This window comes from Tursiops truncatus, chromosome 1, assembly GCF_011762595.2.
Source record: "Tursiops truncatus isolate mTurTru1 chromosome 1, mTurTru1.mat.Y, whole genome shotgun sequence".
NCBI lineage: Eukaryota > Metazoa > Chordata > Mammalia > Artiodactyla > Delphinidae > Tursiops > Tursiops truncatus.
In genome coordinates, this window is record NC_047034.1 from 135,960,711 (window position 1) to 135,985,254 (window position 24,544).

Genomic DNA, 24,544 nt, shown 5'->3' on the forward strand with positions numbered 1-24,544 from the left:
CCCTGGCTCACGTTGGGGCCGGGTCACATTATCGCCTTGAATGATATCTGGCTTTCTCTCCCAGGGTGGCAAATCAGGGCTCTCATGAATGGAATCAGACAGAGTTGTAGACAGCTCACTGTTAGTCATTCCCGAAACTTGTTTCCCATAGATGCAGATATGGAGGGGTAAGTGTCAGCAGTCGTCTGGTGCTCTGCGTGCTCAGTTGTGTGTTGGCAAAAATCACATCTGGATAAAACAGTGATCATTCCACTCCTCTGCTAAAATACCTACCACTGGTTTCCTGGAGGGATGGTCTTCAAGCTTTTGATAAAACCCAGAAATCTTTATTCGAATGAAGTGTGCCCGGTAGCCGTCTAGACAAACAGATGAAAGAGGAGATGTGGTTGGAACCAGGTTGGAACCCCAAGGCCCATCCGCCTGGAAGCCCCCTCCCCTCCTCTCTCTGAAGGACAGAAGGTTCTAGAAGGGAAGAGATGCAAAGAGGGTTGTGTGAGAACCACTGTCAAAGGAACCCACAGTTAGTTCCGTGGGTGGGAGAAGTTGCGCGGCAGACAGGAGCTTATTCACATGGCTTTCCCAACAAGGCTTTGTTATTCGATGATCAAATTCTGAATGCAGTTCGGGAGTCTGGTCTTTGGGAAGCAGTAACAGCAGAAAGAGCACAAAATGTGAAGTGGTTCGGAGCTTTACACTCTTTTTTTTTTTTGTGGTGCAGGAACGTGCAGTGTTTATTGCACGGAGCCCAGCAAGGAATCCAGGCAGCTACTGCTTAAAAGACCTGAACTCCCTGATGGCTTTCAGGGAAAGGTTTTAAAAGACAGGCTGAGGGAGGGAGATCGTGGGGTATGTGATCAGCTGGTGGACGTTCTTCTGATTGGTTGGTGGTGAGGTAATAGGGAGTCAACGTCATCAACCTTTTGGTTTCAACTGGTCTGTGGTCTAAGCGCTGTGGGCAGCATACGGTTAACTTCTTCCACCTGGTGGGGGGGTCTCAGTATCTGTGAAACACAGAACTGTACACTTCTGAACTGTGTGACTCTAGGCAAGGTGCTTTATCTTTTGGATTCTTCTCAGTGACCAGTTAACAGTGTGGGGAGAGCTATTTCGCTGGGTTCCTGTGAGGATTAAATACGAGAACAGATGTGATCGCGGTCATGTTTGCCCAGAGTAGGTACTCAGTACTTGGTAGGCATCATGGGATGACACTTAAAAGTGTGAGCCTTGAAGACTGACTACTTAGGCTTGAAAAGTTTCTCCCTCCATTACCAGCTACGTAACCTTGGGTGGGTTATTTAAACTTCGCTGAGTCTCGGTGTGTTCGCTTATAACATGAGGATAATGACTGTTGTACCTACCTCATGGAGTTCTTTTGAGGACTTGAATAAGGTAACGCATGGAAAACATTTAGAACAGCCCCTGACATATAGTAAGTACCCAATAAGTGTTAGCCGTAGTCATTATTATGAGCTGTTCTATGAACGAAGGACTGTACCAAGTATTTCAAGAAATATGACGATGAGTGAGACCTGGCTCAACCTCTAGGGTGCTTTTAGTGTCCCTGGGGGCAGTAAGGGGCTGGAGTGCCTTCAGTTCTCCCTGCCCGAGCAGTAATGCCAACAAGATCAAGTTTAACAGGGGAGGGGGCTGCACCTGCAGGGGAGTGCCAGGGCTGTGGGGTGAAGATAACAAACAACCGTGACTACCAAATGTTGAGCACCACCAAGCAAGGGCCTGTGGAAGGCACTTAACGCCCTGCGTCAAGACATTTCCAAATAACCCTAAGATGTAAGTCTCTTCTCTACTATAAAGGCTGTTGAAGATAAGAGAAGTGAAATCAGCACAGCCAGAAGAGGCATCACTGAGAATCTAATCCAGCTCTCTCTGACCCTGAAGCTAGCATGACCTAGTTTATCATCCAGACTGGGTCACTTTTGAAATGGAATGGGGGGCGGGTGCTATTAATAATTCCATGAGGACTGTAGGCAGGAATGGGAGTGATCTGAGGCAGACCAGGGTGTGGGTCCGTGCTACCCAAGCACAGTGAACGCTCTTCCCACTGGGTCCAGCTGTCTCTAAGACCGGAACGTAGTGAGAGGTCAAACAGAAGAGAGGCGCTCTCTATCCATTTTGTTCCTGCAACTCTTTGCCAATCACGCTACCTGCGCTAAAGCAAAGACAGTACTGTCCCCAAGATACCGGTGCCCCAGTGCACGCCTGCTCCTTCAGTGGGCGTAAACCAAATTCCTTGGAGCTCTGTGACATGCTAAGAAAATGGGATTCAGGGCTATCTGTTAACTGCTGCCGCTGTGAGTCTATCCTTATTCCTCTAATACAGATCATTAACATTTACAGAACTTTAACTACAGCAACTCTAACGAGCAGAGCTGTAATTTACAGTTTCCCCATAAACATCCATTGAGGCTGACACTCATTCTCTGCTGGTACAGTAATTCAGCATTTCTGGACAAGTCATCGTGTTGAGGCTCTTTCTTTCTCCCTTAACTGCTGTTATTAGTGGTCGCAGAAGAATAATGAACTCCAGTTGTAAAAAAGGAGAAAGTGATATATTAACGATCGTGGAGAACAAAAATACACAGATCAGTGACAGTCCCAACCTAAAGCGTAAAAACCTCGTTACAAGAAACAAGTATTTGCAGAGCCCTTACTGGGGGCCAGGGAGTGTGTGCATTGCTTGGCAAGCTGTGTCTAGTTCAGTGATTCCCAAAAACCATATTGCCTAACAGTCATTGGTGACACTTTTAAAAACACAACTTCCTCGGCCCCCACCCCTGTAGATCTGCTTTGGTAAGGCTTGCATATGTTTATATATAATGGGAGATTTACAAAGTTCCCCCAGTGGATTCCAACACTCCACTACGTTTATCTAGTTTAGTTAACATGACAACTATTATTTTCTCCATTTTGTGAATGAGAAGATTGAGGTTGGGTTGCTAAGGGGAGAAGGAAGTAAAGTCTGATGACGCAGGATGAGGCCCTTGCTTCTCCACTTGTGCATAAAGAACGACTCCATGTTAAGGTGACATTCGCTCTCACTTGTTACACTACTTTTCCGCCTCTCCACCTCTCATTTTTCTACCTATCAGAGAGTCCTGTCGGCGTGTCATCATGTTTCTTTCCAGCAGCTTAGCAGCTGCCTTATCTCCAGTATTACTCCTTCCCACCATTGCGTGCCGTCAACATGGTGCTCTGGTTTTCTCCCCGCTTCCTGTATTTGTAATCTGGTAGCCTTGTCTCTTTGTCTGTGTCTAGGCTGTTGTTTCCACTGTCACCTCGGAAGTCCTAGCCCCCTTACCCCTGTCATCACTGTAGGGATAACACTTGCAGTGTGATTGGGCCGTGGTCCTCCAGAGAGGATGGCCGTGGACCTGGCACGGACTTGAACTACCCACTGTGGCTGCTCCTTCCAGAACCCTTACGTCTCACCCTCATCGTAAAACACACATTGTCTCACACCTTTTGTTCTTCTCACCCTAGCATAATTCTTAAGAGTATGTACTTCAAAGCTCACCCACTTAGGTGAAAATCTTAGCTCTGCCATTTACTAGCTGTGTGACCTTGGGCAAGTTCATTGACCCTTCTGTGCCTCAGTTCCCTCCTCTGAAAATGAGGATAGCAGTAACACCTACATTCGTCATGGTAATTAAATGAGCTATTGTACGAAAGCACCTTAGAATAGTGGCTGGTTCATACAGAGGAACTTCCGTCTAAGCATCAACTATTATGATTATCATCCTGCTTGACCCCTGCTTGGCCAGGAAGGGATGAGGTCTTAATATTACTATTTAGCTCATTCCTTTCTCTTTAGACCAGAATGGACTGTTTGGGGTATGTTCTAGAGACAGAATCAGCATTTCTTCGAATGATTGGATGTCAGGGTGTGGGAGAGAGAGGGATCAAGAGTAACTTGTACATTGGGGGACTTGATGGACCTAGAAAAACCAGAAATAAGGATCTCAACCACTTGTGACATAAGCAGAGATACTGATTAAATTAAAAAGGTCTTTCATAGGGCATAGCAAGGACGCAGGTAAAGAGGGTCTCTGCTTGTGGGATCTGTATGAGATCTCATTGAATATGCCATCCTGTAGCCCTATCTCCATTGTCTTCAGAGTTGGGGTGTCCAGCACCAGAGAACAAACAGGAAAATAAGGCAGAGATCAGAGCACAGGTGTCAAAGTGACAAACGTGGTGTTCCCTTGACCCTATAGTAGTACGCACAAAGTGCCCCTTTTGTTTTAATTTTATAGTTTCTGCAATACTGGAAGGTACCTCCTAGAACTAGCCTCTGGTCACTTATGCATTTTTCTGTTCAAGCATTCTTTCCTTCCTCCTTCCACAGATATGGTCTAGTGTCCATCATATGTCACGCACAGACACAGGGGCTATACAAGTCAGACCAGGTCCCGTCCCTTGCACAGCTCACGGTTCACGGGAGAAGGCTGCCAACAAGCAAGTAAACAGACACTCAGAGCACAGAACCGAAGAGGAAAATGTGACAAGAGCTGGGAGCTGTGACTGTATGTAGGTACATAGAGGAGGTCTCTAGGGACATGACACCTGAGCCAAGATCTGAATTACGAGAAGAAACCAACCAGGTGGAGAGTAGAATCAGGACAGGGAAAGACGAGGGCAAAGGCCTTGAGGCAGGAGTGTTCTAGGGGTCCAGCAGGAACACGGAGAAGACTGGTGTTGGCCAGAGTGTGGTGGGAAAGGGGAGAGTGGTGGCAGATGAGCTCAGACTCAGAGGCAGCAGCTGAGCATGGACAGTAGTATAGATAATGGTAAGCAGTTTGGATTTTATCCCAAGTGTAACAGAAGACGGTGGAGGGTTTTCATCAGGGCAGTGAACCTGATCTGATCATTTTAAAATATCACTCTGGCTGCCGTGTGGGAGATGAACTTAAGGGGGAAAGTGTTAGAAGCAGCAGTCCAGGCAAAAGAGAATGCTGCCGAGGGGAAGGAGAGGGGCAGGCAGAGGAGCTGGGGCACGTCCTAGAGATAGAATCAGAGTTTCTTAAAGACTGATTGGCTCTCAGGGTGTGGGAGAGAGAGGGATGGAGAATCACTTTGACACTTGGAGATTTGAGCATCTAGGCCTGAGTTGGTAGCCTTTACAGAAATCAGAAGACAGGGGAAGAACAGGTTTGGGGAGATCAAAAATTCTTTGGACCTGTTAAGTTTGAGTCTGGACAGTATGGGATACAATCATTTTATCATTTGCCGGGGAGGATGGTAAGGCCAGGTATTGGCTGGACTTGGAGTAGCGAGGAATGTCAGAGATTGACTGCCACCCTCGAGCCGCCGATGGGTCTCGCTAATGGGAAGGACTTGAATTCAGAAGAAAATGCCAGCCAGATATTAGAAGAGCTAGAAGAATAGCATATTTCTGTTCTTATAACTTTTTCTGGAACATCCCCCTAGTATTTCTTTGAAATTAGAGCCAGAGCCATTTACTCTGATTACAAAGTCTCATTAGGTCAAATGACAGTGGATACGACACCCTTTTTGGAGTTTACGATAGCAAATGCCATGTCTCTGTGAGTGAGTGAGTGTGTGTGAGTGAGTAAGTGTGTGTGTGTGTGTGTGTGCACGCGCGCACACATACATGCTGAGCACTTGAAAACACCGTAAGGACTACCATGCCCTCTGCCTTGTAAATCATGCTATCACCAAGTTTCTTTCTGTTCAGTTTTCTATTCTCTTGTATATGCAAGTTCATCCATTTACTCTTTCTATTTTTTTAAATCTGTCAGTTCAGTGTATTTTGTTTTTGTGTGTTAGCCCCTGGGCTATTTAGACATTAGGAATACAAAGATGAATAAGATACAGTTTCCCATACAAGGAACTTAGTGTCACGAGGTCATAGTCTGTAGTAGAGAAGAGAAAAAGCAATCAACCATTATAACTGGACATGTGTGATGCCCAGAGGAGGATCATCTAGTCCATCCTGAGGGCCTTAGAGGAAGGCTTGGAACAGGTGAGTAGACCCAAGTCTCCAGGGTCTCCTGATGAACAAGGATGGGAAGGGCAGCCCATCACAAGGAGTAGCTTGTACCAAGGCCTGAGAGGGTAAGGAATATACTGAGAGACCTGTTAAGAGGGCAGGTGAAATCATGACACAAAGTTACAAACTATTTATAGGTTGGATAATCAATCTGAGACAAGTCTAGATAATGCTCTCACAGCTTTCCTCTGGCTTCAAACTTATAGGCTGCCTTCCAAGTCTAGACTGTTGGTGAACATCACCTCTCTTGATCCTCGGAATTCTGTGAAGGAGACAGTTCTCTTGCTGTCTTACATATAAGCAAGCTGAGCTTTCCTTGGGCCCTTAGTTTCCTTGTTGTAAATTGTGAGCTGGGTTTCTCTGCTCTTACTTCTTCTTGCCTTCTCTAAGTCTGTTCACCCATGAGGGGAATTGTGATGGAAATAAAGGAATTAGACTTGGGGTTTCATCCCAGCTCGGCCACTAACATTATCATGATTTTGAAAAACTTGAAAGCCTCAGTTTCTTCATCTGAAAAAAATATAGGGTTGAGTTGTGTTAGAGATCTCTATAGCCTCTTCTAATTTTACTCCTCTGCAATTCTGCAATTCATAAAACTTTCAAAAATGCCATCAAATAGGTCTATAAAATCATCATAGTATTCTGAAAGGATACTCCACTGAATCGTTGACCCACTAGTGGAGGTCTTTTTGCTATATGTCAGGCACTGTACTAATTACGCTATTACCTCAAATCTTATACAGGGAAATCTTCAGTCTTGTGAGGTGGATAGTTCCCTAATTTTACAATAAAGAAAAATTCAAGAGATGGATAAACTAGTCAAATTCCAGTCGCATGAGAACAGAATTCTTGTTTTGGTCATTTGCAGTGGAGTTGGCTTCAGTCCTGTGAATGGCGTTGCAGCAGTGAAAGTGGTCCATGCGCCGTGAAAATCCTCAGTGCGGTACCCCTGTCATAACTGTCCTCTTGCTCTGACCTGAATGGGCATCCTCCCGTTTCCCTCACTTGACTGTTACAGCTCAGAGAAGGGACAGCATCCCGGTGCTCACAATATTGGCCCAGCGTAGGCGTTCAAGGAGAGTTTATTAATTATGAAATGAACGCCTTGAGAGCTGAATCCAGGAACGAAGGCGTAAGGAAATGAATGCCTAAGATATAAAATCTGCATTCTTCCAGCGAAGAAAAGGAAAAGCATTTTACAGGGAACGGCTGTCAGAGCAGCAGGCAGAGCCCTCCGTGACTATTTTTTCCTCTGCTGTGACATCTCTCCGTTTGTGATTTGCTCTGATTTGCTCTGCCTTCAGCCTGAGCCTCTGCTGCTCTCGCTTGATTTCAACTCCATCCAATATTTCTTGTTACCGTTTGGGTGCCATCTGGACCGCAGGAGTAGCCTCTCCAAGAGCGACGCAGCAGCGGAGAAAGAGCTGACGGCCTGTCTGAGAGCCCCCCTGCCCGCCCCCCCAGGAGTGTGCTGAGAGCCTGTCATCCTGCTGACAGGAGCCAATTTCACTTTCCTGTGATTCTAATTCACCCCTTTTCAAAGTACTGAACTGGCGCCAAATCTTGTTAGGAGTTTTTGAAAAATCCTTGAGTTTTGCTAATGTGGAACTAGAATAATGGATTTTTTTTTTAAAAAAGAGATGGGGTAAAGGAAGAGAGAAGGAAAAACAAATAATTATAAGCTTCGGGAAATCATTCCCCTTTGGTTTCTCGTCGCTATATGTTTAGACCTGGGCAGGTGTGTTTATTCTGTTGACAGCCAGTAACGTAGCCAAGCTATCTTGCAACCTGCACCTTCCCCCACAAAGGATCCACAGCAAGGAAGGTCCCCCCGCTTTCTAAACTCCTCCTTGTCACACGTCAGAGCTCTGGGGTGAGGTCATGGGTTGGAGCTGGGATCAAGAGTCCTGGAAGCTTCCCCGTATCAGAGCATGAAGTCATCCCCCAGGGCTTCTAGAGAAGCTCCATGGTAGACTGGTGTTTTCAGCGTTTCTTCTCCATCCCCATCACTGGCCTCATGTGGGCTCTCACCAGATTATCATCTCTCTATAATCACTGCCTCGTGACAACAGTATTGGTACCATCAAAATCCCCAGCACCGTTCTTGCCACTGTCTCAAAATGTCTGACCCCTCAGGATGGGCTCGGATACTAGCAGTAGTAACCACAGGCGGGAATCATGTCATCACTTTGAACTGCGCCCTATATGCTACAGGCTTCATGTGAATCATCTCACTTATGACACCAATCATGTGATAATTCCCTGTTTTCTCCTCTGTCTCCCTCACGCCATGTAAGGACGAGGGCTGTGTCTTATCGAAGATGCTCAGTTAATTGATGTGAAGGGACCGGGTGGTGGGTTTTCACGGCTTATGACCGCCATCAGTGTCCCCACCGCTGCCCCCCCCCAAAACGGACACCATCATTTCCTGGGCAGCATCTCCTTCCCTTTATCACTGTTGCTGAGATCAGGCTGACTTAGATCTTAGTATCTTATCGCATAATCAGTAGCAGCCTACAAACTGCACCTCCAACCCCATCCTTAGGTGTATCTTCAAGAAAATAAGGGATGTGTTTTAGAAAACCCAGGCGTGAAAACACAGAGTTGCCCACTGAGTTCTGAAACAGGTATAAGGAAGTCAGTGGAGAAGAGAAGGGTGCGGGGTAGACGGAATGAACAGTGGGGCTGATGGACTTCACAACGGTCCAGCCTTGCCAGGGTTCAAGCTTGGGGAAAAGGTGCAGGAGCGGGAACCTGCTGTGACCAACGTCTGGCCTATGAAAATCATGCCACACGTTTAGCTTCTCTTCCAGGTGACTTTGTTCCTTCCCTGGACCAGTGTTTCCCAGACTTTCGCCATGGCCTGGAACCCGCCTACCCCCACTTACCAAGCATATAATCCCATGGCTTTCCTTTCCTTTCTTCTTCCTTTCTTTCCTCCCTATCTGTCTCTTCGTTTCCTCTCTCGCTCCTCTCTCTGTCTCTTTCCCAGCCATCTCTCCCTCGTCCCTTCTTCCTCCCTCCCTCCCATCCTTCCTTCCCTTTCTGTGCTTTTGGAAAGGGAGCTGACGTCCTTCGAGAGATTTTACTCTCACTTGCTGTGCTAATTCTTTTCATGTACATCCACCTTCTCACCACTTCTTCTCAGCGAGCCCATGTTGTAAGCATAATTCTTCCTATTTCTTGAGGAGAAAACTGAGGCTCAGAGTGAGGAAGGAATTCACCCGAGGAAACACCAATGAAAGTAGAAGTTTGAACTGAAAGCCGCTGTTGGAGCACAGTTGATTTACAATGTTGTGTTAGTTTCAGGTGTACAGCAAAGTGATTCAGTTATGCGTATACATATATCCATTCTTTTTCAGATTCGTTTCCCATATAGGTTATTACAGAATATTGTGTTCCCTGTGCTATACAGTAGGTCCTTGTCGATTATCTGTTTTATATATAATAGTGTGTTATGTTAATCCCAAGCCCCTAATTTATCCCCCTCCCCACGTTTCCCCTTTGGTAACCATAAGTTTGTTTTCAAAGTCTGTGAGTCTGCTTCTGTTTTGTAAATAAGTTCATTTGTATTACTTGTTTTTAGATTCCACATAGAACTGTTATCATATATGTCTCGCTCTGTCTTGCTTACTTCACTTAGTATGATAATCTCTAGGTCCATCCATGTTGCTGCAAATGGCATTATTTCATTCTTTTTATGGCTGAGTAATATTCCATTGTATATATGTACATTCCTCTGTCGACGGTCATCTAGTTTGCTTCCATGTCTTGTGAAAGCTGCTGTTTCTAATATCCCTCTGCCCACTTCCCCACGCTGCCTCTCCTAAAAACATCACATTTCTCACTTTAAAAGCAACCATTGTTTTCAAATGCAAGCACATTGGTTTTCTTGACCTGGTTCAAGTTGGGAAGGTCAAGACTCCAGAGTCAGAGTCCTCAGCCACAGCTGCCCTTGTTCATTCACGTTAGCACAGTCCAGTCAACGTAGCCCCCCTCACCTTCGTGCAAGGAGTCTACCTTTCTCATGCCCCTGAATAAAGCACTAGCAAATTCCTTTTACCACCAGTGTGCATCCTGACTCTCTTCTTGCATGTTAACAAAGGCCACTTCAACCTAAATATCCATTGACCGCTGAATGGATAAAGAAAATGTGGTATATACACACAGTGGAATATTATTTAGCCCTGAAAAAGAAGTCAGTCCTTGCTTATGTGACAACTTGGCTGAACCTTGAGGACATTATGCTGTGGGAAATAAGCCAATCACAGAAAGGCAAATACTGCAGGGTAGTGCTTATATGAGGTCCATAAAGTAGTCAGACACATAGAAGCAGAGAGTAGAATGGTGATTGCCAGCAGCTGGGCGAGAGGGAGGTGGGGAGATGCTATTTAATTGGTATAAAGTTAGTTATGCAAGAAGATTAAGTCCTAGAGATTGTGCCTACAGTTAACAATACTGTGTTGTACACTGTAAAATGTGTTAAGATAGATCTCATGTCGTGTTCTTACCACAATACAAAAAAAATGGGGAAAATGGAGGCTGTTTGAAGGACCAACTTCATTTTTAGGAAGCTGGATGTAAATATTTCATTGTCCCAGAGATTAGCAGGTATATTACACTTGTGTGCGCTTCAAGGAAAGATGTAACTTTCATTATAAGGTCTAACCATTTCCCTCCACCCTCTAGCCTTCCAGACAACCTTTAGGACCCTTCTAAAATGGTAGCTGGCAGAAGGAGGGCAATTAACTGCTAAAATGCAGCCCAGCTTTGAGTAGTTAGGGGCAACTTCTCAGTCATTACGGGGACAAATCCACAAAGCAGCACAGATTCCTCTGTTAGGTCAAGGCCTTGAGTCCCGCCACTGAGCCCCAAATCCCAGTAGGCTGGGACATTTTGGCCTTAAAGGGGATTCCATTCTGTTGGAATGATGATGAGGTTCCATGGATTTCCACTTGAAATCCATGAAAGGAATCTCAACTTCCTTTAAAAAAAAAAAACCCACCAACATCTGGGTCTGGCTTAGCCCAGGCAATGACAAAACTTACATCCAGAAGAAGGCTCCTGTTTTTTTTGCAAACTGAATTTGATTTCACGGTACTGTCTAGACATAGCAAAGAATTCAGTTGTCCCATACAACCCTTCTGGTCAATGCAAAGGTAGGATATTCTTTAAAAGAACAGAAGAGACTGTATAAGGAAGGAATATGTCTAGTGTTTAGAAAGCACCCGGTCAGCTGAAGTGTTTTGTTTTGTTTTGTGTTTTAATATCTGTTATCTAGAGCTTAGCTCTCCAGCACAGTAGCCGCTGGTCACCTGTGGCTATTTAAAATGATATCATTTAAAACGAAATAAAATTTAAAATGCGATTCATTATTCACACAAGCCATATTTGAAGTGCTCAATAACCACGTGTAGCCCCTGGCTACCATGTTGGAAGGGCAGGTGTACAACTTTCCATCATCACAGAAAGTTCTGTCGGACAGTGCGGCTCTCGGGAGAAATCATTCATTAACATCACATTTTCTACTCCGCATCTCAACTCCCCCCACCCCCGCTTTGTTCTTCAGTTGCCAAACAGAGCTTTTCCTGTTTTCCTCTCCGGAGAATTAGGAAAGTGGCTATTTACTCCTGGCTAACAGAGAGCGTAAACTCCTAGATACCCCAGAGGGCATTAGTCTTCATTAGCACATGTCGTCATTGTTAAATCGCTCACCAGGCCACAGCACCTGCGTCCAAATGCCTGGAATCGCTAGGTGTGTTAATAGTACCCACCTTGGTGCAGTTACAAATCACTTAAGTTAATCCATTCCTCCTGAGCTTTCTAAATGGATAATTGAATTCATTCTTCTGCAGCATCAGCTTGGGTTCTGAGTTGAGATCTTCATGCCTTGTGCCCTCCCTGCCCCACTCCTGTCCCACCCCCATGCTAGAATGATTATATATCCTGGCTCTGCTCCGAGCTTCAAGAGAGCAAGGACCATGTATTATTCATCTTTGTTATCTCCAGTGCCTAGTCAGGACACGGCAAGTGGAAAGCACCCAGTGAATGTTTGTTGAAGAAATTAATTAATCAATTATGTAATCAATCAAGATGCCTTCCATTTTTCCAGTAGGACTTTCACGAATTATTCCTACAGAGAGTTCATTCCCCAACACGGTGATTCACAACTCTGGCTGCCTGTTAGAATCACCTGGGGAGCTTTTAGAAACTACTGATGCCAGGACCCCACCGCAGACCAGTAGAATCCAAGTCTTAGATGCGGGGCTCAGGCATGCGAAGTTTTGTAAAAGCTGCCCCGGAGGGTTACATTGTGCAGCCAGGGGTGAGAACCACTGCAGGTTTCTTAGTTGGCAGCCAGAAATAAGTTTTCATCCTTTTTAACGTGTTCACACCAAGTCCCATCTCATCCACTCACGTTTGCTGCAAGAGTAACATGAGTCTGGTCTTAAGAGTTACCTTATTCAGTTATGGGACAATAGTAGTGTCCCCAGTGCTCCTAAGAGATTATGGGAAAGTAAACTCCCTGTGGAAGCTTTATTTCACTGTCTTAATGACGATTCAGGCTACAACTGTATTAAAACAACCCAAGAGAATCTCTTCCTTTAAATCCTCACTGGAAGTTCAAATTGTGAGTAAATTGGATTGTCGTATTGAGTTTTGTTTATTTTTTTATACAGCAGGTTCTTATTAGTTATCTGTTTTATACATATTAGTGTATATATGTCAATCCCAATCTCCCACTTCATCCCACCACCACTACTCCCCACCCCACTTTACCCCCTTGGTGTCCATATGTGTATTCTCTACATCTATGTCTCTATTTCTGCCTTGCAAACCGGTTCATCTGTACCATTTTTCTAGATTCCACATATGTGCGTTAATGTACGATATATATTTTTCTATTTCTGACTTACTTCACGCTGTATGACAGTCTCTAGGTCCATCCATCCAAAGAACGAAAAGACCCAATTTCATTCTTTTTTATGGTTAATATTGCATCGTTTATATGTACCACATCTTCTTTATCCATTTGTCTGTAGATGGGCATTTAGGTTGCTTCCATGACCTGGCTATTGTAAATAGGGCTGCAATGAACATTGGGGTGCATGTGTCTTTTTGAATTATGGTTTTCTCTGGGTATATGCCTAGTAGTAGGATTGCTGGGTCATATGGTCATTCTATTTTTAGTTTTTGAAGGACCCTCCATACCGTTCTCCATAGCAGCTGTATCAATTTACATTCCCACCAAAAGTGCAAGAGGGTTCCCTTTTCTTCACACCCTCTCCAGCATTTGTTGTTTGTAGATTTTCAGATGATGCCCATTCTAACTGGTGTGAGGTGATACCTCATTGTAGTTTTGATTTGCATTTCTCTAATAATTAGTGATGTTGAGCAGCTTTTCATGTGCCTCTTGGCCATATATGTCTTCTTTGGAGAAATGTCTGTTTAGGTCTTCTGCCCATTTTTGGATTGGGTTGTTTGTTTTTTTAATATTGAGCTGCATGAGCTATTTATATATTTTGGAGATTAATCCTTTGTCTGTTGATTCGTTTGCAAATATTTTCTCCCATTCTGAGGGTTGTCTTTTCATCTTGTTTATAGTTTCCTTTGGTGTGCAAAAGCTTTTAAGTTTCATTAGGTCCCATTTGTTTATTTTTTGGTTTTATTTCCATTACTCTAGGAGGTGGGTCAAAAAAGATCTTGCTGTGATTTATGTCAAAGAGTGTTCTTCCTATGTTTTCCTCTAAGAGTTTTATAGCGTCCTGTCTTACATTTAGGTCTTTAATCCATTTTGAGTTTATTTTTGTGTATGGTGTTAGGGAGTGTTCTAATTTCATTCTTTTACATGTAGCTGTCCAGTTTTCCCAGCACCACTTATTGAAGAGACTGTCTTTTCTCCACTGTATATCCTTGCCTTCTTTGTCATAGATTAGTTGACCATAGGTGCGTGGGTTTATCTCTGGGCTTTCTATCCTGTTCCATTGATCTATATTTCTGTTTTTGTGCCAGTACCATATTGTCCTGATTACTGTAGCTTTGTAGTATAGTCTGAAGTCAGGGAGTCTGATTCCTCGTATTGAATTTTTAAAAGCAGAATACAAAGCTGCATGCATGCCATGATAGTAACTGTAAGAAATGTATCTAAGAAGGGGGAAGAAAAGACTTGAAGGTAAATGAACAAAAACTCTAGTAGTATTTGTGGGTAAAGTAGGAGATGGGGATGCAGGGAGACTAGGGAATGGGTTCCAGGTTCTGCCCATGAGAATCAGTTGAGAGAAAGTGCACTGGCTGGAGGGGTCTCCCACTGGGTGGCTGAAGTGCCCAGAGTGTTACTGAAGGTAACCCCAGGTGGGAGGAAGGAACTCCAAGAAATGACTGAGCCAAGATCAAAACAGGAAGGTAACCACAAGCTCCAGGTACAAAGGGTATAGATGGGAAGATGCTCAGGTAAGACTGTAGACAGAAGGGAGGAGAGGGAGAAGGTGGGGTCAACAGTGCACTGAGGGGTTCAAGACTAAGGCCAGGAAGTGTTGGGCATCCTTTTTCACAGGATCTGGTCCGTGCTCTCAAGTGGGGGTGATTTCTAAAGGGGGGCTTCCCGCAAGATGTTTTTTTCTTCTTCTTCTATCTTTTTCCAAATATCAGATAGTAATAGTTTCTTAATATTAAAAAATGTGTTCCTGTGCATTGCAAAACAGAGCCAAAAGAAATAGGATGAGAAGATCCTAATAATAGCTCTGATTTGTAAACATCTCTATGTGCAAAACACCAACCAAAACATTGCACACACATCTCAGTTAACCCTCTCCGTAAACCTGAGATGATGTTATCATTATCATCCCCACTTTGAAGATGAGAAAACTGGGGCCCACGGACTTGTCCAGGGTCGCACAGCCAGCACGGGGCACAGCCATGATTCAGTCCGTATTTGTGTAACTCCGAAGAGATGCATTTGCTCTCACGTCCAGACCAATCTCCATCTGAATTTATGGAAATCGCCTCCTCACAGCCCAGCCCCACCCCTCACCAAAAGCCCCCTCTTCTGTCACCAGCAAAGTGACGGACTCACACCAGTGCTGGCTGTCCTCACACATTTTCATTATGTGGTGGGGCTTTTATGAGACTCTCCCACCGGCTGTTTTTCAAATTTATTTAATCCATCCATCATGCTCTGAAGCCATTTGCTTTTTTATATTGGACAGATGTAATGAGATTTTGGACACTAAAAAATGTTTTTATTAAAAGTTATGACCCAGAGGTAGTTGGTAGGGACTGTGCCATAAATCCTGAGAAGTGTGAGATTTATAAAGGATATAGCAGCATAACCTTAACCTTTCAGGCCACACCGCAGGTTACAGGATCACTTAGACTAATATTGTCTCCCTGTCTCTGGCCAAATAATAATAATAATAATTATTATTATTATTAAAGTGGTTATCTGATGTGGTCCTTCCTCCTCTTCTCTTGGCCACTGTTGGCTCCTGGCGAGCCAGGGCCTGGTGGGAGCAGGTGGTTGATGACGGAATTTGCTGGTGTCTGGCCCTAAGGCTCTGCCGTGGTAGGTACGGGCATGTGGGTTTTCCTGCTCTGCTCTGCGACCCTGTAACTGGGGCTGAGTGATGTACAGTCACGTTTGCTACAGTCAGAGTGAAAGTGATCATGGCTGGTGGTTTCTCCACTCCTCCATGGCCAACAGGAAGCTCTCCTCAAAATTTGGAAATAATGCATTTCTGTTCAAGCATAATAACTCCAATTTAATGTCAATATTTCAGATTTATATTAATGTTACACTGCTTGGAAGTCACCCAAAGTGTGATTAGCCTGGAAGCGTAGACCAAAACGTGGGCATTAAAAATATATGTATACAGGGACTTCCCTGGCGGTCCAGTGGTAAAGAATCTGCCTTCCACTGCTGGGGATGTGGGTTCGATCCCTGGTCAGGGAACTAAGATCCCACATGCTGCAACTAAGCCCACGCGCCACAACTACTGAGCTCGCTCGCCGCAAAGAGCGAGCCCGAGTGCCACAAACTACAGAGCCCACGCGCTCTGGACCCCACGCCACAACTAGAGAAGAGAAAAGCTATGCGCCACAACTAGAGAGAAGCCCGCGCTGCAGTGAAGATCCCGCCTGCCGCAACTAAGACTGGACACAGCCAAGAAAGAAAGAAAGAGAGGGAGGGAGGGAGGGAGGAAAGAAGGAAGGAAGAAAGGGAAAAAGAAAAAATACACGTGTATATAGAGAGAGATGTTATACATACTAATATGTGCTAATGTTGTGACTTTGTTAAATTAACATTGGTTAAGTAAAGCCCTGGGGTGTTGTCGGATGGTGAGCCAGGGTTCAACAAAAGACCACCAGGGAATTGAAATAGAGAAGTTTATTACTCTCAGTTCCTGGAGGAAGGGGCATGAGGGGAGGTCAGGGCAGGATGCAGGCAGAGAGCAAGGCAGGACCCGGGCGCTTGCCTTTATTAGGGTTCCCAGCCTGAGGCCGGATTGGTCAATTCAAACAAAAAAGAGCAGGGTTTTGTGAAGTGTCAAAGGAATCTTATCTAAGGGGTACGTAAAGGAAGGCCCTGGGAGGCTGGGGAGAGTGTGATCATAAGGGCTGTTAGGATGGTCATATCAGAAACTGACATTTATTTGTGACTCTCTCGGTTGCTATCTAGGGCCTGCCTCACTGGAGAGGCTAGTGTCAGTTCAAGGCCCGTGCAGGCCGCTTGGCCACATAAAGTGGATACTTAGGCAGCAATATTATGGAGCGGTTTAGCAAAGCTCTCAACAGTTATAAACAACAAAATAAAAAAATTATCAAACAATTAGGTTTGGTCAACTGCCAGCTACTCTTAGTAGCGCACATTTGTTCATACATTTTCAAGCCCGATCCCCTGTGATCTGCTAGGGATTCAAGAACAAATGCATCGTGGTCCCTGCTTCAGGGAGTTCACCGTGTAGTGGGCACAAGCGATGCGCTGTTGCTCTCGGAGGATGGTTTTCAGCCTAGGGGACCAAGGAAAGCTTCGTGGAAGAGGTGGCCTTTCAGCTGGGTTTGAGGAATTGGGTGAGCTTTGGGCTTGCAAGGCTAAGAAGAGCATTTCAAGCAGAAAAGGCCGCATGCACAAAGGCACTTATAAAACCTGCTGTTCACAGACTGCTCCAAGTTAACTAAGTTTGGCTGAAACACATGATAACACTTTTTCTTTTTAAAGCAAAAATCTCAAGGGTAAACATCATGCTCTTATCTGCTTCCACTGTTGAGACTGGCCGAGTCAGGGCTGTAATTTAAGGAAGATGGACTTTAAACCTACAAACTCCCCATTGCTTGTATTTCCTCGTCAGGCCCGTGTTTTATCATATGCTGGGAGCATATTCTAGAGTTTTCACAGTACGTTGGCAACAGCTCCCACCTCCTGAGACCACGGGAGTGTAAACCATAGATCCCGTCATCATTAAACTCATAAACCCATGTCATTTGTATGTCATTCACTTCATCCTCATTCATCATCCCTTACGCTTTCAGAACAGCTGTACGTTTGAAGATTTTGAAGAACGGTTTGCAGCGGCAACCCCTGTAAGTGTGAGAGGGCCCAACCTGATTAACTGTTTCATGTCATCATCCCATCGCTCATTTCATGCTCATAAGTCATGCCTTGTGCTTACAGAACAGAAAGCTGCCGATGGACTTTGATGAGATTTTTGAGGCAACAAAGGTAAGGCCTCCAGGCTCTTGTGAAATGAGGGTTGCTCTGGTCATTCTCAGCCATTCCATGCATCCTCACCCTCCTGCAGGAATGGCAGGCGCTCTGCTCTGCTCCAGTGCTTGCCTATCCTAATGTTCACAGGAGACTCCTGGTGGGCCCCGCGATGAAGGAGAAGAGTCGGGGCAAGGGTACGTGTGTGTGCGTGGTTGCGCACATGAGAGAGAAAGAGAAGGAGTGTGTGTTGGAGAGGACGTGACACCCCTTCATTTCATTCAACAAATATTTTTCAATCTCCTGACGTGTCGTAGGTGTTCTGATAGATGCTAGAGATGCAATAGAGAGGAAGACACAACCCCCATTCTCAGGGAGCTCTAAGTATAACAGTGCGACATTGCATAACATAGGAGAGGAGAGGGTGGGGTCAGTAGAGAAGGGTGGGGTAGGGGAGCATAGTATAGTGTAGTATAGTGGGGACTCAGACATGTAAACAGGATGTGCTCAGTCCACCTGTGGAGATAAAAACCAGGCAAGGCTGCTATTTGGTCGGTCTGGCCTGGAATAAGTGTACTGGTTTGCAGCCAGTGTTTATTCAGATTGGTTTATACATAGGCCGGTGAACGTTGTCACCCCTGAGTACAGGGCATTTGGGAAGCCTCTAGGACAGGGGTTCTTAATCTGGGCTGCCAATTAGAATCACCTTGAGAGATTTTAAAGTTTCAGTTACTAGACTGTACCTCAAACCAACTAATTCAGAACCTCAAGTGGTGGGAAGCAGGCATCCATATTTTCCCCTTATGTACACCCAAGGCTGACAACCGCTGTTCTGAGAGTCTCACATAAGCTGTTTGGGGCAATGGGATTTGGGTTACAAACTGAGTTAGGAAACACTTCCCAGGAAGAAATAAAGTCCTCTAATCTGTGTCCTGGAGGATGGGTGGGAAAGGCAATGGGGGAGGGAATGAGTGATCTAGGTCAGAGAAGGAGCGTGTGCAAAGGCCCTGAGGCAGCCCCTCCTTTCGTGAGCCCCGGGTGCTTCTCTGTCTATAGGTCTGTCTTCCCGTAGAACAGGCAGCTCATGAGACTCAGAACAGGAACATGCCTTACTCATCCCTGTATCCCCTGCTCTTGGCACAGTCGCTGATGTACAGTAGGGGCTACACACTTGTCCTGAACGAAGGAGTACCTGATGTCAGAACAGGAGTGGGTCTGTGTGAATATGTCTTGGGGGTCCGTCAAGGACACCTCTGCCTTCATCAATGGCACTTTCAGAACTTCTGTACAGGAGGGACCTAGGAGTCTAGTTGCAATGGGCTAGCTGAAAGAAGGACCAGGGGTCTAACCCTCAAAGAGGTTGTACAGCACTCCAGATGTTATTGGAAAACCATCATTTGTTCGTATCAAAGGATGGCTTGTGGGGGAAGGGGACATGCCTGATGGAGACACCGAGGGGCTCCCCCCTCAACAGCCAAGCTCCTCCTCCACCCTTTCACCGGCCGTGGCAGCTTCCAGGGTCACTCTGCTCACCCTGGAGGACGCCCAGGGCCTAAAGAAGGGGCAGAATCTGCCATTAACAGCCATGTCTCTACCTGAAGACATCCGAAGGGCCAGGAATGGGAAGGCGAGGAGGAATCTGGAGCTGACCTTGGAGGTGACTTCTTCAGATGGATGTGTGTCATGGCAGGACCCGTGGGAACCCTGGCTTCTGGTTAGGGAATATTGTGGGGCTGGACTACCTTGAAGGAAGGCTAACTAGGGCTTGGTAAAGGGACCAATGGATAAACAAGATGCTGGCTGGTCTGTGGGTCAAGCCCAGCTTCTTTTAGCTGACCAATCAGAGGCAAGTCACTTAACCTCCAGGCCTCTGTTATAGCTTATCTGCAAACTAGAGAGAGCGAGAGAGATTCCTGGGCTGCCGACTTCACGGGGCCCAGGGAGCGTCCAGCATGATCATACTCTATCAGAAAACGTGTTGTAAACTATAAAGTGTTTTACAAATGTGAATGGTTAGTTTTATTCTCATGAGGCCGTTAAAGTGATTAATTACAACAATATTATCAGATGGAACATGGCTTATTAAGTTACAAATAAAACGACTAGGGTTAACATGGGGAGAGGGCCTGTGAAAATAGACATTAGTCCAGATTCTCAAGCACATATGGTTATTAGAATTATTTTTAATTTTATGGCCTAAGAATCCCCTTTTTCTATAAAATTTAATTAACTCAAGCTTCTGTTTAAGCAGCAAATCCAATGGAATGAAATACCAATCTATGTTTAATGCCTCTGCATGTTTTTTTCTCGTTTAATCCTCGAGTGGAAGTCCTCTGGCAGGAGGAAAGTCTGTAACTCAAGAATGAAGGTTATTTTAAAAGTTGTGCTTAAGGAGAAAATTAGCCAATAAATTATATTTATGACGTTAGTGAAAGTGTGCCACGAGGTCAACACATTTGAAATGTAAATTGTGCGACTTAATTATTAACTTCATTTTCATATTTTCCTACCACTGAAAATAGTCGTGGGCCATTTGCAAAGCATTGAGTTCCAAGGACCGGGAAGCCCAGAAGCTTCCCTTGAATGGATTAAATAGAATTTCACCTTTTGTGCGTTTGGGAGAGAGCCTAAGGATTGGCGTCATTTCACCAAATAATATAAACTATTGTTCACGTGCTGAAGAAGCCTTCCCGAAAACAAGCAAGTTTTACAATCTATATCTATGGATCGTCCCCACCAGACTGTAAGCTCCCTGCAGGCTGGGACTTGTCATTTCTCATTATTACGTTCCGAGCACCCAGCACAGTGCCTAACACCTCACAGTCCAACGTGTATGAAAAGAAAACATATTATGTAGCTGGGAGGGAAGCGAATATGTATAGGGCCCTATTGTGTGCCACGCACCATTCATTCAATCTGAAAGCTTAAGGGGAAGAGCTGAAAGTGAGTTAACCAGGCTAAGCTGCTTGACTTTCAGCGAAAAGAATCTTTTGTGCCTTTTTCACCAGGCTTGCCCCAACTTCAAAATCCTGCTAGTAATATTGTCAGTAAATCTGCAAAGGAGGTATTATCTGGACATTATCTCCAATGTCCAGATGAGTGAACAGTGGCCATGAGGAGTTGCAGAGGTTGGCAGTGGGAGAGCTCAGATACCTCCCTGGGGATGGGACTTTTCCTGGGCCCAGAGCTCACACATTTGTCAGTAACAGAGAATGGTCCTTTCTTTGTGTGAATCGTGGAGCTCCTGCCTTGCCTGGTTAGAACAGATTTCGAAGTCAGGGGTCCTACCTGGCAGACAGGCAGACTCTCCCTGTCCTTTCAGTTGGGTGGTGTTTTTCGGTTCCCCCAATTAGAAACTATCACTTAAAATCCAAAGACGAGCAGAAAGTATTTTTTTTGCAGTGGGCAGATTTGCACAAAACACATGATTATGTACTTTAAGTCAGGCCGTTTGATTGCCGACCACAGACTCCCTGCAGACTCTGAAGCTGGAAGTGTATGCAGATTAATTTCTAAGTGTGTCTTAAAGGGCTTCTCCCACTGCTCTGGCTGGCCTTGCTCAGACACTGTCGTATGACGGATGGGAATATAGTTGATACAGTGTCTACAGTGATGGAGCTCCTCGGAATGATTAATAGTGTATATATACTGGGCTGTTTTTGATGCCTTTCCTGGTATTAAATGATATGTTTTCTTCTCCTCTGACTACATTTTTTATCTTAAAGATGGATTCTTTTGGGGACTGTCATTTGACTGCCTGCTCTATATGCAGAAAATTCAAGTCATGGCCCGGGTGACCTTGAGGTGACCTCTATGAGACTCAATTTATTCATTTGTAAAAATGGGGATGAGGATTCATACCTCTCAGGGTCAGTATTATTAGGAGTATTTACTGAGAAGTGGCCATGAAGTGGTGACTTGCTGTACTTGATACATGAAAGGCATTTTGTACATGTGGATACACTCATGAAAAGAAAGCACATGGTGAGACTGTGTCTTGCCTTTGTCTCCTGGAGAATAGAAACAGTGTTGGCATTGGATGGTACATATGTAAAAGTGGCATTATTATTGCCTATGCAAGGTGGCTAAACCCAGATCTGCTTGACTAAGCCCAGATAAACAGCCGGACACATTGAAGCAACAATTGATTCTGGCTACACCCGAGATGTTGTCTTTGGGATCAAGAGGTATCATAATGACCAACTGGGTTTATTGTTTATATAGTCATGATGAAAAAGAAACGTGTGTCCTCAAATCAAATTTTTTTAAAGCAATGCCCACAGCATCCGTTCTCTTTGTGATTACACCATTATCTTTTTTTCTTTTCAGGCTGTGACCCAGTTAGAACTTTTTGGGGACATGTCCACCCCTCCTGATATAACCTCTCCCCCCGTAAGTATGCACTTCCCTCAGAGCCCTGCATCTCTTTCTTTTCCTTCTTCAGTCGCATGGTGACAAAAATATGGTCTTTGGGTAAAAGAGGCTACTGGTGGATTTCAACTTGGACTCTTTCAAGCTGCGTGATTTGGGCAAATTTACTCTAAACCTCAATTTCCTCTGCTATTTTTTTTTAAAAAGGGATTATGATACATGCTCTGTTTTGAGAAATAAATGAGACCATGCATCAGCAATTACAGGCTATCACTGGGGTTCTTGCTGTTATGCTGGGCAGTGGAGAGAGACAGGAACGGGATGTGATCCCTGCCTGCAAGGAACACATGGTCTAGCTGGGAATATGGGCAAGAAACTCCACAGGACAGCAGACCCGATGAGGCATTTGTCATCTCCTACCCAGATCCCACACAGTAAAGGAAGCCAGGTGGTCAGCCCAGTAAAGGAAGCATCTTCTCTCCCTGGCCCTTTCTGCCCTCTCCTCTCTCGTTTCCTTCTTTTCTTCCCCTCTCCATCTTCTTTTCATTTCCTCCTCCCTTCCCACCTGCCTGCTGGCTTCGCTGAGCTCATGAAGCTTTGGATCCCCAGTTCTAGTTTCAGCCACAGTATCTCAGTTATTGCTTGCACTGGGGTAGAGATTGCAGGGAGCCCTCACTTGAAAAGGAAAAGGAAAGAAAAAAAAAAGAATGAAAACCGAAGCAAAATAGAATCCAAGTGCTTTGAGAACTGGAGGCATTCAGAGGCAACCCTGCAGCCACTGCAGAGAAAAATGCCAAACTGGCCCTGCCAGCTCCTCCCCTGCCCACTCCCCGGAGGTGGGCGGAGAGCAGGCAGGCACAGCTGCACCAGCTGAAGCTGCTGGGAGGGGGCGGCTCCTGCAGGCGCCGCGCAGTTGCACAAACCCAGGGATGGTGCCATGGGTCATTGGCTAGCTGCACCTCACGGAGAAATGGCTGTAGCCTCACCACTGAGGACAGATGGCATGAGAGCCTGCTGCCCATAGCTGCCGCCAGGGAATCTAGGCACAGCTGCTCTGCTCCGAACGCCTGGTGCCCAGAGCAGCTGTGAAGGAGGGGACAGCGGCTCCTGTCTCCAGGGAAGCTGGACCGTCTAGAGAGTCTCTCCTCCATCCCAGGGGGAACAGCTGCATGTCTGAACCATGGGGCCATGGAGCTCGAAAGGTCTGGAGAGATCATCTAACCTTAGCCTCTTCATTTTACAGATGAGCAAACTGAGTTCCAGAGAGGGCATGGGACTCACCCAAGGTCACACCAGAAAAAAGAGAATGACATTGATTGTGTTTTAAAGGGCTTAACGCAGCAGCTCATGGCTATGTTTCTGGCCCTAAACCCAAGTGCTGTCCAAATGGGTATTTAATAATCCTCAGAACAAAGCCATGCCTCCTGCAAGCTGCTAGTCTAAAAATGGCCTCGTCTAATTGCCATGGTTTCAGGATTAATTGCTTGCTCCAGTCTATTCCAAGGGGAAAAAAATAAGCATATTATTGCATCGAATAGGCATACTCTGTAGGCAAAAGGCTTCTATACATGGGTGTGGACCTTTGAAAAAACTAGTGCCCATGTTTTTATCTCAGTAGCCTCACCTTACCCAGTAGTTCATGCGGCAGGCCTTTCTGGAGTTCCAGCATGGGCCAGAGTTTGTACCTGGCTTTAGAGTTTGTACCTGCTCAAGCATCATTTTTTTTTTTATCATCTTCTTGAGAACATTTGCTTCTTTTTGCAAATGAAGGTTCAGGCAGGATTCTGGGAGGCACCAGGACCCAAGGGTCTCTATTCTACTTGCTAATCTTTATTTGTTTATTTAGTCAACATCTGTTTATTTGCCACGTATTAAGTGACAGCCTTGAGCCGGGCACGCAGTAGGTCCTGAGTGAGCGTATGTCACTTTGAATTGACCATTTCTGAAGGGTGAAAGATATTATGGGATAATTTGAGGGCCCGAAAACACCCTCAAAGGGTAGGGGCTCAAACTAAATAGTCGTGATACTGGCCAGCATTTGCTGAGCACCTACTATGTGCCTCTGTGTGGTAGGTACTAAGTGTTTGAAATGCATGATCTCATTTAAGCTTCTCTGCAGCTCTAGAGATGGGTATTGTTTTTCCCATTTTATAGTCTTTATAACCTGCTCATGGTCTGCCTGCCACAGTAAGTGGCCCGGACCGGGGCTTGCTTCTGTAGCACTGCCCCACTTAATTCCTGTGCCTGCTGCTTCCCGTCCTGATTAGCACTGAGCCAGGTCTCCCAGGGGCCTCACGCACCCCTGTCCTTCTCTGTCTGACAGACTCCTGCAACTCCAGGTGATGCCTTTATCCCGTCTTCATCTCAGACACTTCCGGCGAGTGCAGACATGTTTGGTTCTGTACCTTTCGGCACTGCTGCTGTACCCTCAGGTAAGTCCTCTTCCC

The 24,544-nt window shown here is 45.4% G+C and overlaps 1 protein-coding gene across 1 annotated transcript in view; it reads left to right on the plus strand.

The window, feature by feature from the left end:
* Positions 1 to 24,544, plus strand: part of DAB1 (DAB adaptor protein 1) — a 402,931-nt gene that overhangs the window by 365,892 nt on the left and 12,495 nt on the right. Inside the window, exons 10-11 of the mRNA XM_033865974.2 lie at positions 22,056 to 22,118; positions 24,421 to 24,529. Coding sequence (XP_033721865.1) covers positions 22,056 to 22,118; positions 24,421 to 24,529 — 172 coding nt within the window. The remainder of the gene's footprint in view (positions 1 to 22,055; positions 22,119 to 24,420; positions 24,530 to 24,544) is intronic.